This window comes from Chelon labrosus, assembly GCF_963514085.1.
Source record: "Chelon labrosus genome assembly, chromosome: 11".
In the NCBI taxonomy this organism is placed as follows: Eukaryota; Metazoa; Chordata; class Actinopteri; order Mugiliformes; family Mugilidae; genus Chelon; species Chelon labrosus.
The window spans coordinates 9,729,537-9,741,777 of NC_140344.1; the positions used below are offsets into that span (position 1 = coordinate 9,729,537).

At 40.2% G+C, this 12,241-nt stretch overlaps 1 protein-coding gene across 5 annotated transcripts in view; it reads right to left on the minus strand.

Moving 5' to 3' along the window:
- Positions 1-12,241, minus strand: part of kcnq1.2 (potassium voltage-gated channel, KQT-like subfamily, member 1.2) — a 174,287-nt gene that overhangs the window by 131,702 nt on the left and 30,344 nt on the right. For all 5 annotated transcript variants that reach the window (XM_084555080.1, XM_084555079.1, XM_084555082.1 and 2 more), the window contains exons 3-7: positions 11,135-11,225; positions 6,687-6,813; positions 6,443-6,521; positions 6,256-6,352; positions 1,704-1,844 (exon numbers count right to left, since the gene is read on the minus strand). In XM_084555080.1, the coding sequence (XP_084411206.1) occupies positions 1,704-1,844; positions 6,256-6,352; positions 6,443-6,521; positions 6,687-6,813; positions 11,135-11,225 (535 nt within the window). The remainder of the gene's footprint in view (positions 1-1,703; positions 1,845-6,255; positions 6,353-6,442; positions 6,522-6,686; positions 6,814-11,134; positions 11,226-12,241) is intronic.

Genomic DNA, 12,241 nt, shown 5'->3' on the forward strand with positions numbered 1-12,241 from the left:
CTTGCTCCTCAAAGGGAATAAGATTCCCTACCACTAATCCTCAGTGAGTGTAGGAATTTGCCAGGGTGAGGAGGGAAAACAAATACCTCTTGCATTTGCATGTACACACACTCTGAAAGCCGAGCCAATTCTGACACATTCAGAACACACTTGGCTTACTGTGGGTGTCTACGGGGTGTCGCTGCGTGAGCCGCTGCTGTGCGCTAACACAAAGCGGCCGATGTAAGGTGAGATAGTTTAAAGAGCTTTGAGAGCAAAGACGAAGGAGCAAAGGCGGGAAAGGCGGGTGGGTGTATGTTGGGGATGGGAGGAGCGGTGGGGGATTTAATCCCTCATCCACAAATCCTACGACTAAACAATGTCCTCCTGACCATCAGAGTGGAATGGTCTACTCAAAAACAGCCCTCTCATTCAGACTGTAGAGTGTGGGGCAAAAACCTCTTCATGTCTACACAAAGGTCACAGGCCTGGTCGTTGAATATGTATGTGTATGAATGTCTTTAAGTATGCACGTTTATATGAATGTTAATCTGTATCCTACTACTGTGTGCAGTACATACTATTATAGCTTACAAAGTTACCAGTTACGTTCTACTAGCTCTTTTATTCTGATTGAGATGAGAAAGTGCTGCTATAATCAAACAGCTGTAACCTAATCAAGAAAAAAAGACAAAGAGCAGAGAAGGAGAGGAAGGGAGAGAGAGAAGGGGATATGAATCATGGCATTGGCTTGTCCTCCAGCTGTGGCGAGCACCTGCACATCCGAATGTGGAAATCATACCAAGAGAGGGAATACACTGTGGGAGAGTTTAGCATACCCCAATCAGCCCATTTCAAGAAGCAGACACGCAAACACTCACATACCACACCAAACGCATTGTAAAAGCATATCATGACTTTCAAGTGTACAGTCTCAGAGAGGTGCAAATCCCCAAGTGTGATTCTTTTCTCTGCATTGTGAATGGAGCAACACAAATAACAGCTTCCATAGAGCAGAGCAGAGCAATGTGACCCCTCTAACCCGTGTTACATAAAGGTAGTAATCCCACAATTAAAGTTTTAATTAAGGGAACTGACACTTTATATTGGTGCTCTAAAAGTTCTTTGAGCCAAAGATCCCAGAGGTGAATGGTTTATTACCGTCTCTTTGTGGCATGCTGATCCCCTGCACAAGGCTGCCATAGGTTTCTCATTACTCCGTGCTTTCAATTCAAATGTTTAATTAACTGCTCTGGAAACCCGAGCCGCCACACAGAGGGAAATAGGCTAAACCAGCTCGACGCACAGAAAACATCAACACACCTGCCTCGGTGTTGAGTGTTGCAACAACGCATGCATGTTACATGAAGAACCCGTGAGAAGAGTAAAAACACAAGGAGGTTAATAATTGGTCTGACCGGGGTGGCTGGCCATTTAGATCTTTTCAGTTAAGACTTCACTCAAGTACATTGTACATTGTATAGATAATTAGTTACAGCTCTTTGAAAAGAAGCATCTTCTTTGATGTGTGCATGTTGCAGACTTTCAAGTATGTACGACATAATTGGAAATTCAAATAGCGTTGGAGGATCTGAGGAATATTCCTTTAAAAAAAGATTTTAAAACGTCTCGTAATCGGTAAACTTGTGATCGGTGCAAATACATCAGAGACCGTCTTTGGCTTTCGCACAAGGTATTCATATTTTCTTGTTTAGCTGCCTTACCACGCCCCACCACAGGGCATCAGCGTAGCTGGAGAAACCTGTCTTGCCCTCCTCGTCAACAGCATCCTTCTCCGCCAAGTAGACAAAGTAGGAGGAAAAGATGAGCCCCAGAAAGCCAATGTACAGGGTGGTGATCAGCTCCTGAAAAAGTCAAGTTAATCAGAGATGAGACATGAAAATACTGACATAGTGCACAAGAAAATGAAGGACATTTAAACAAATTACATGTACAATAGCACAGGACATCTCACAGCCACTCATTGCCACTTCACTGTACTGTCCTCTCAGCACAGGTACAGGACCTCGAGGTGCAGAAGGGCTCGCTTTGGCAAAGGTTGTTACCCGCAGTCGCAGCAGCTCTAAACATGATGACAAGTTGAGTGATCTACACACTTTGATATGATTTACGAAATGTTTTGTTAAACCTTGTGCATTTCTACTTGTCATTTTTGTGTGATAAATTGTGAGGTGATGTACAGTGTTGTGAAAAAGAATTTCCCCCTGGGGACAAAGAAGTCTACCCAACTAATAGCCAGCAGCATTTCTGTTGTTGCAGGAAATTCTCCAAGTTCCAAGACAAGTTTTTCATCTCTTCTGTACTGATAGAGCTGAGATACAAACACACAAAGGCTACACATAAAGATCAATAAATGTTCACTGTGAAAACATACAATCCAGTTTCAATCTCGATTTTTATAATCATGCTACATGTAAAGCCCCCTGCTCAGAAAAGTGCTTTGACTATTATTCTGAGCAGATTTCTCTGTGTTCTTTATCAGTGTGAGTTTGGTGTGTACTGTTCTAGGAGCAGGACTTTCTACATTGCCATCACACCTTGAATCTAAGTCAGGGCCCATATGCAGTTTACACAAGTGATGCCATCAATGAAAGTATCCCTCAACTAAAACAAGTTCTAATATACAGTAGTCCCTCGCTATAACGCGGTTCACCTTTCGCGGCCTCGCAGTTTTGCGGATTTTTTTAGTGCAATTTTGCATTTTTTTTTTTTTTCTCATACAGCGCATTGTTTTCTGCGTCCTGATTGGCTAAGAGAGAGCCCGTGTGTCGTCTTCTGCGTCTTGATTGGCTAAGGGACTGTAGACCATTGTCAATCAATCTCCTCTGTACGGTGTCTCTTGTACAGTACAGAATGCGTTCAGCTTGCCAAATTTACATATACAGTATCTTTGCTCGCTGGCAGTGTGACTGAAGTGCGGTATGTTTGCAAGCTATTGAGAAAAGTGTATAAAGTGTGCAGTGAGGGGTTTTGCAACCTTAAAACGTTTATAATCATTGTAAAAAATAAAGCTGACTACTTTGCGGATTTCGCCTATTGCGGGTTATTTTTAGAACGTAACTCCCGCGATAAACGAGGGACCACTGTATACAAAAGATTTTTTCCAAGACATTTATAGTACTGGAAGTATGAAATTATTTACCAATTAAAACCTTAGATAGAATTTTAGATTCCATTGATTTGTAATATTTACAAGCACAAGGCCCAAACGCTTGTGGAAAAGCTAAATTGAAGCTAAATGACAAATTGAATACTATACTGAATTACTATAAGAAAGACAGAACTAAAACTAGAAAATCCACTGGAAAAGGAAATCACCCTTTTAAATGTCTTCATAAATGAAAAAAAATGGACAGTGGGGTGTCCCTATAGCTCACCTACTGTAGTTTAGTGGGTGTCCCATAAACTAAGACAATAGTCCTTACTACAGTGAGGGAAGTTGGAGTCTGGCCTGTGCTCTTCACTGCACTTAATCCCTCCATCTTTTGCTCTATTGCGCACTGTCTCTCTTCACTAATACCTATTCAATAAAGACATAAAAGGCCTAAAAATGTAGAGACAAAGGGGTTATTCTTTGTTTTGATTCTGAGGGCAGTCTTCAAGTGCTTAAATAAATGAATACAGAATGCAGCTGTCAACCTTTGTGTGGGACAGCAGCTGTAAACTGAATTACAGATAAAGATATATCCTTTAGCATGTTCTCTCTGTGTCTGCTTGGGTTCTCTCCAGGTACTCCAGCTTCCCCCCACTGTCAAAAGACATGCTTGTCAGGTTCATTGGTGATTCTAAACTGGCCATAGGTGTGCATGTGAGTGTTGTCTGTCTCTCTGTGTTAGCCCTGCGATAGACTGGTGACCTGTCCAGGGTGTTCCCCGCCTCTCACCCGTTGACAGCTGGGATAGGCTCATGCCCCCCCCGCGACCCTTCGCAGGACAAGCGGTTACAGAAGAAGAAGATATATCCTTTAGGAAGCCTGGATTTCAGCACACGCTCTGTCTGTCATGTACAGTCTGAGATATATTGGGTCTGAAGTTGACAATCTGGCCTGAGAGGGCCAACTGTTCATCACATTAAGGATTTCTCACAGCAGACATGATGTCATGTTAAGGCAGCTATAACAGATGAGATGAATAATGTCTGATTTCCAGTTATATATAACAACGTCAGGACCCTGCTGTTGTGCATAATTTTGAAGATATACTACAATAGATGCCAGGTGCAGGCTGTGATCAGAGCACTACAGTTTTGTCCATTTGAGTGGTGAACATATTCATCTGTACGTTCAGAGCTGCAAATCTTTCCGGTGAGAAATGCACTGATCGAGGAAAGATTTACTTATTGTATTTTGTTTTTCATAAAATTATCTATTTTATAAAATGGGAACCATCAGGTTAAAGTTTAAGGTTCATACCAGACTAGATGAGTTGGAGCTGTGAGTACTCTCCCTCTGTAAAATTTGTTCGTTTTTTCATTCCTCAGAGAATAAACTCTTGCACTACTCTTTCGACAAATTGTGTTTGCAGATCAGTCAAATTCCTCCAAGCTGAACAATATTATACTCTATTTTTGTCCACCATCTGCTTCAGTCAGTAACTTGCTGCTGACTGACGCCAACCTTCCTCCTACTGTGCATAACAAGACATGTCAGTAGTAATTTTCACGAATGATTGTTTGGGTGTTTCCCGTGTCCCTGAAGTTACCAGCTTTTAGTCTCACTATGCTATTGTACAAACAGTGTTTTTAGACATCTTGAGTTTTATGAATGCTCTCAAGCTTTGCTTAAGAAATAATAGGCCTTGTGTCTGTAGAGACCAGCACGTTCCGCTCTGCAGGAAAGATAAACAAAGTGTGGCAGTCATTATAGCTGACTACTACACCAGAGTCAGAAATAGGATGAGCTTGGGGTACTGAACAGAAAGCTGACTGCAATGGCAATAAACTCTAGAGATGTTACAATGATTGTGTCATGGCTGGGAGCAGCAGGACAGTTTATAGACTTTGTCACCTTTGAAGCTCATGTGAAAATTGCTGTTCCAAATTTGAGTGTAGTTGGTAAACAATATCTTAACTATTGTTCATCACACAGGATATACACCGATCAGGCATAACACTATGACCACCTTCCTAATATGCTGCTTTTGACTCACCCTAAAGAAACGAGTTGCTGCTTTAATCCTTGACTTGACCCTACACTGAGCACAATGATTGAGGCAATGACCAATATTGAGGAGAAGTAATATGAAATATAGTATGGATATTGCTGATAAAACCTGCCTTCCCTCATTGACTATTTTGTTTGTGTTGCTTTTGTGTGTTGTGTTTGTTCTGACATATTCACCAGGACTCCCAGATCAGTGGAATATTCGGGCTAAATAAAGGATATATGTTTTAAAAAACAAACAGTTAATGTGAATGCAAAAGTAACAGATATTATAAGCCCTATTCATCAATATTTATTAAACAACACTGCAAATACAAATTTTTGAAAATGCAGCCTTTAAAACGCAAATACTGCTAAATTAAGCCTAAATGTGAAGGTGCATCAAGCTCAAATACTTTTCTGAGCAGACACGTGCTTAGTGTATTCCATTCAACCGCTTCTTGACAATGCCGTATATTTCCACTAAACAGAGCACATCATTAGATAACGCGGTCATCTGACAACAGGATGGGAACGAATCACATTAAGCTCAATTTGGATTCATCTTTCACTTATTTCTGTGACCTCCTGCACACAATCCTCACCAATACGTCTTGCTTTACTTCTGCCTCAAAGAGACATAAATGTCAGGTCTGACTACAACCAAAGAACACAGTGTGCTGCAAGGATTAAGAAGAGAACATTACACCCTCTGACTTCATTGTGTATCAGTCTGAAAAAGAACTAAAACAAATGTACCAGAATACAATGAAGGGGCAACCTTGGCTACCTCTTTTCTTCTCCTTATAAAGCCATGTCTGCCATGGACGTTTTTGTTCATCTGTGTACGCTGGATTTATCAGGAAATGTTGTGAGGATTAAAGCAACTGGTTTGTCTATTATATTGTATAAGCACTGGTAAGGCCTGTACATCTACCCTATAGAAAAAAGCACAGCTCACTGATGTATACAGCAGGAGAGTGAATAATATCTGTGATTATACCTTCAGTCTGTTGGATAAATAACAAAATAATGCTACAGTTTTGGTGATATTTGATCCAATCAACATTTAAAGGCCTTGTGATACATAAAAGTACGAAATTAGCGGCACCTACCTGTCGATGAATAAAGACCACAGATCCCAGGAGCCTCCACGTTCCTCCCTGACGATCCACATGTAACATGCGCAGGATTTGGAGGAAACGGATGCCCCTGCAACAGACAACACCGCCTCATGTTTCACTGGCATCTTATCTGAGCTAGGAGTAAATGATAAAATGCGGAATAAAATGATTGTTCTACCTGATGGCAGACGTCGCGAACACTTGGCCATTTGACCCTACACCGAGCACAATGATTGAGGCAATGACCACTATCAAATCTATGAAAGGGGGAAACAAACAAACAGAAAGAAAGAAACAAAGAGTTTCAATTAAATCTTGAACTATAGTAAAACCTTGCTCTTATGATCTAGGTTGTTGATCTACAAGAACACTTTGTGACATCCGTTGCATTTGATGAGAACAAAAGAAAATGCCAGGTGCACCTATGATTGATATGGGCTTCCTGATAAAGCGGAGGCGTCCTTTGATGCCTGCATATTTGCTGCGGCAGCCTGCCGACCACAGCCGGACCACATACTCTGTGCCAAAGAACAGCACCAGCACAATCTCCTGTGGAGCACAATGCAAACACAAAGTAAGGGTTACATTAATCCAGAGGCACAGAGACAATAATTGCGAAACACATACGGGACGAGAGGATGTGGAAGTAGATATGGTATCATTACTAAAAGCATTGATAAAACAGTGCCATGCATTACCACTAATTTAAAAGCATTAAGGTCATTATAATCAATCACCAAGATTTACAATATGAATACAAGTGGGTAATGACAGGTGTGTGAGACAGGAAGAGAGAGACACTGAGGTGGTCTAGTTGTATCGAGACCACCCAGCCACCCAGGAGGAAAGATGGAGGTTGATAACATGCTTGATGACAGCTCATATTGAGACAGGGTCAATGGCTAAGTGATTGAAACCACAGGCAGAAATGCTAAATAATAAGCTTAGACACTGAGCTTTTGTTATAAACGTATGAATGTTTCCATAGCACTCGACTGACAAATAAGGGCTTAGTTTTTATTGATGTGCAGCTGCATATCTGTTGAGGTTAGTACTTTTCATTAATTGTGTTTCCCTCTGTGCCATTGTGCATTTGGTTTTTATTATGTGCTTGCCAGTCTGTGAATTAATTAACTCTCTCTAAAGGTGATCGTTTTCCTGGCCACCGTGTATCCATAATATTTAGCCACCATACTGTCTGTTAAGGCCTTGTGGGTGGCCATCTTACCGAGTGCAGTTGCTTGAACTGGCTGTTCTCTGGCTGCCCCTCTCTATGAAACGTAATACTGTGATCCCTATTACAATAACACGCCACCGCAAGGTCCAAAAACAATGACCTGTCAATCACACAAGACACTATTTGGACTGAAAAAAATCACCCCAGTATTAGTAAAAGATCCAGTTTTTATTGTTGCTCTAATTTGTTTTTGCCCGTAATCCTTAATTAATTATGCGATTCAGTTATCCGGCCTTGAATTCCCATAAATCGCATGCATTGCTCATTTTGTAACACAGTTAAAGACAAAGAAGTTGGACTGAAGTCAGAGACAGGCAGAAATGGTTCAGTAAATCTCTATATCATACCCTGATAATCAGATGGAATTACAATTTGGTTTCACTGCATTCACTTACTGGAACCAAACAAACTGGAGATGTGGGCAGGAAATCAGATGTCTGGAACCGGCCTATACCATCCATTTGAGATGAACTTGATCAGCTAACTATAACCTTTTTAATTGTATAAGACATTTTTTAGTTTTTTACACATGGCCCTTGTGGGTTTATGTGTTCTAGAAACAGACTAATGGTTTTCACTAACATTGCCACACAGTCAGGCCAAAACATCAGCACCGACACAAAATGTATTATTTGACAGCTGGGTAAAATTTGAAAGTCAAAGGTACGCATGAATTTGGGGAATTTCACAGGATTAGTTGAAATAATTCCCTAAAATGGGTCATCCAGATGTTGGGGTGTTTTTGTACGTGTTTTTCTAAACTGGCAACTATGTGTTTACTGAAAACAGCCGCCTGTTCGTGCAGCGCTAATCTCATCAAGCCAGACGTGGATGAAGTTCATTCAAAAGAGGTGCTTGAGAATTACGGTGTCGGATGAAAATGTGATTAGATTGCTTCATCATTGTATCCCACTACAAGGGAAGTGTATATGCACACACTAACACACATATATCACACTCATTATACCTAGATTTGCCTGGGCTTTATGAAGCTTTTGCAACTCAATGATAGCACACAATCCGAATAATACCTATGTTATTGTTGTATTCAAGAGGATATTGTCAATCTGATTTAAATTACACAAGCGTTCTCAGTTATTACTATATCAGATACTGTAAAGGGATCTTCTTCTAATACGCAGGATTTAATCATGAATATTTTTGATTAGCATAAGTCATTACACATACCAAAAGATTTAGAACAGTATGTCAATGTGAGTGCTGTTAAGATTAGATTTTCAGCAAAACCCTTTATTCACTTTGACCAAAAATGTTGGCCCGGAGATTAGTCTCCAAAAAGATTATGATTGTGTTCTCCTTCTCTGACTATTTCCCAAATGGAAAAATTGTTTCATTGTCAAAGTATCTTGTCATGGAGGAGTTGGTTAAGGGGGAATTTTGAACGGATATAGGTTCTAAATGAATTACAGTCATTGGGTGCCATTTGAAAAACCTTGACTATGTACATATTCTAGTCAGTAGTGGTCAGGTAATCTTGTTCAAGTGCTAATTGGTAAATGACAAATATCGCCGATACTGGTCAAACATAGTGTAAACAGTGGGAATAATCTTAGAACCTAATCACGTGTATTTAACATGCACTTACTGATTCTTTTCTCTATTTTTAATAAAACAATGAAGAAGAATGGTGTAGAGGAGAATCACAAAGAAGAGTTTCATGTGACGTGTGTGTGACAGAGTGTGTGTGTGCTTCTGTACTAGCTTTACTTTGGCAGCTGCCCTGAAGGCCAAATATCCTCAAGGAGTAATGTCCCCTCTGCCATCCAAAACAAGCAGCTTGTGATTCACGGATGTTAGCTAACCCTGAACTTTCTAAGTATAGCTACCACCACCACCAGTATGCTCCACCATGACACCACTCACAGAGCTCCACCCCCTCTAACACACTCACGTAAAAGTACGCACACAAGTACAAGATAAGGCGTAATCTTATCTCACGATTAATATTGAATATTCACATTCGTGCACAAACACGAAGCCAGGTGTACAAACAAACAGGCTCCATCAAAAAAAAAAAAAAAAAGCCGATAGGTAATTATGTGTATTCCAGTAATTTATGGGGTCGATTATTGTTGATATACGTGGTGAAGCAACAGACAAAAAAATGTGCACAGAGAATGAAGGGAGGGAAAGAAAGAGACAGAGAGAAAGAGATAATGATAAAGAGTGTTTGGCTCTTTCTCTGTATAAATAAATGAATAACTGTGATAGTAGGTCTTCAAAGGGCACTGGCCAAAAGTTTAAAGAACACAGTGTCCACTCTGTCCTCTGACTGCCACGGGACTCAGGAGGTGGTACGTGTGTGTGTGCGAGTGTGTGTGTTTGTGTGTGTTCTTCTGAGTGCATGTCTGTGCAGCCTTTGTGTAAACTGTGTGCGAGTATGCAGTAGCTACGTGTGTATTTATATTCGTAGTGTGCTGGCAAGAGACGGATGATGCAAGCTCTTTGTAGAGTGTCCAAACTGCAGCCATAATTTTCTCTACCTGTTGTAAGCCCTCGATTTATTGCATCACTTAGCAGCCTTAATAGCCTCATAAGACGGAACAAAAAAAAAGTCCAGCTACTATCAACCAGTGCAGTCTGTGTGGAGCCAAGTGATGCTGTATAAAAAGTGTGCTCTCCATAGGTTAAAAAGACACTGGATGCAATGCAAGCTGGTTGGTGTGTGTCATGGTATTTGCAATAACTTAAACAGATCAGTCTTTTGGAGTTTTGCAATATCTGGACTGAGCTGTAAGATGGCGGTTAGAATCCCTCTCAGCCAAGAGCTTATATCCCCATCATGTGGACAACGGGGTGTACTGCAGGGAGGCTGTGCTTTATTGACCACCAGTCATCTGTCACGATTTAGTTCAGTGTCTTTCCATTTGTACACAACATATGATAATTAAAAGTTTTTTTTTTTGTTTGTTTGTTTGTTTGTTTTTTTTTGTTTGTTTTTTTACACCAAGGTCTTATTTGTAGAGGAAGCATCACTAAATCCATTATCTAAATAGAATAGTAATGACACCTCCATGGACAGTCTGTAACTATTGATTATTTTAATTATGTCAAAGCTGTTGCACACTTTTCTGCACAATACCAGTCGTGTACACCGACATCAAAACATGCCCAATATCAGAAACAGAAAGAAATTTATTAGACCTCTTCTAAGGAATGTGTGGATTCGTACAAAATTGGACTAGTTAGTAATCTTAGCAATTTCATCTCATCATTCTTACTGATAGTTTTGGTAATTGGTTTGCTATAGTGGTGTTTAAAGTGATTCAACCATTCACACACAAAAACACATGGAGCTGCAATGTGCAAAATGTCACTAAACCACCAACCCTGCAATTAGTGGACAGTACAGTGTAGCACCTAAGTCCCATTCCACTTCACATAACTCCAGCTGCGTACAGAGCCTTTAGAAAAACTGTACACAAAAGAAGCCCTTAACATAACTTAAGTAGATAATATAACTAACCCTAGTGGGCAGTGCCTAAATACACTAGTACACTACTAATATAGTGAATTATAAATATGGTTTATGACTGTAACTGCATGTCGAAGTTCTGTGGAAGTAGTGAAAGGTTTCTTCAGTAGCTGTATTTATTAAATAAATCTACTCACCATCCAGAAGAGGGTTCCAGTGGCAAAGTCTGCATATTGTTCTATAGTGGACAGGACACTGAAGATCAGACACACCAGGACCATGAGGAAGCTGCAAAGAGGGAGACAGTGTTGCCAGTCAATCATCACAACTCATAACATTTCACTCCCTGTTCCCAAAACTAAAGTTAGGGAATGGAACTTTTGCTTGAAAACATGAAAACGTGATGAAAATAAACTTGAATTGAAAAATAAAATACAATGTCCAAATTGTAAATCCACAAATTGGGATTCTAACAGATGACCATATATTTAATGGTTTGAGCTGATAATATTTAAAAAAAGGAAATCAGGATATCAAACTCTGAGTGGGGGGTGGAAAGTGCCGCATCTGTTGATTCGCAGATGTGAATGTGGGGGATTCACCTTGAGATCAAGCGACGCTTATAATTATAATGTTTTCTACAAAATAAAAAAACAAAACGCCATGTTGTATCCAGCAGCTGTATGAGCTGTATGTTTAAGGTGCGTTTGTCTCTGTTTTTCTTTCTGTCATCAATCTGCTTGTATTAACAGCTGACAGGAAGTTTCCACATCTCCTAGCAACAGTGAAACATTCCGACGAGACCGTCCATCTGTCAGTGTACATACATCGTCTGTAAATATAGCCCAGCGAGCTGATCCACGAGCAGCACACCTTAAATGAGGGCAGAGGAAGACGAAAGGGCGGGAGGGAAGGTGAATTAGGGGAGATGGGATTAAGGAGTAAAAGGGTGAGAAGAGGGCAATATTATGTTCATGCTTAATGCATCTGTTGGTTATTTTCTCGATCTGAAAAGTAAAGTATGCCCTTCCCCAAGTCTTCCAAGAACCCAAGGTGACGTAATTCATTTTCTTGTTTGGCCTGTTATGTGTCTGACCAGTTTGCTGTCATTAATGAGAGAGAAAGAGAGTACAAACCTTGGAGAAGCTGGAGAAGCCAAAAACAGAGTAAGACTGCTTTCTTGCTTGGGAACTCGATGTTTTAATAGGTCATATAGTTTCAATTCAATCCTCTAAATCAATCAACTAACAAATTTTCAGCTCTGAGAAAATACAAGAAAGAAAATAAGATCAACTCAATCAAGA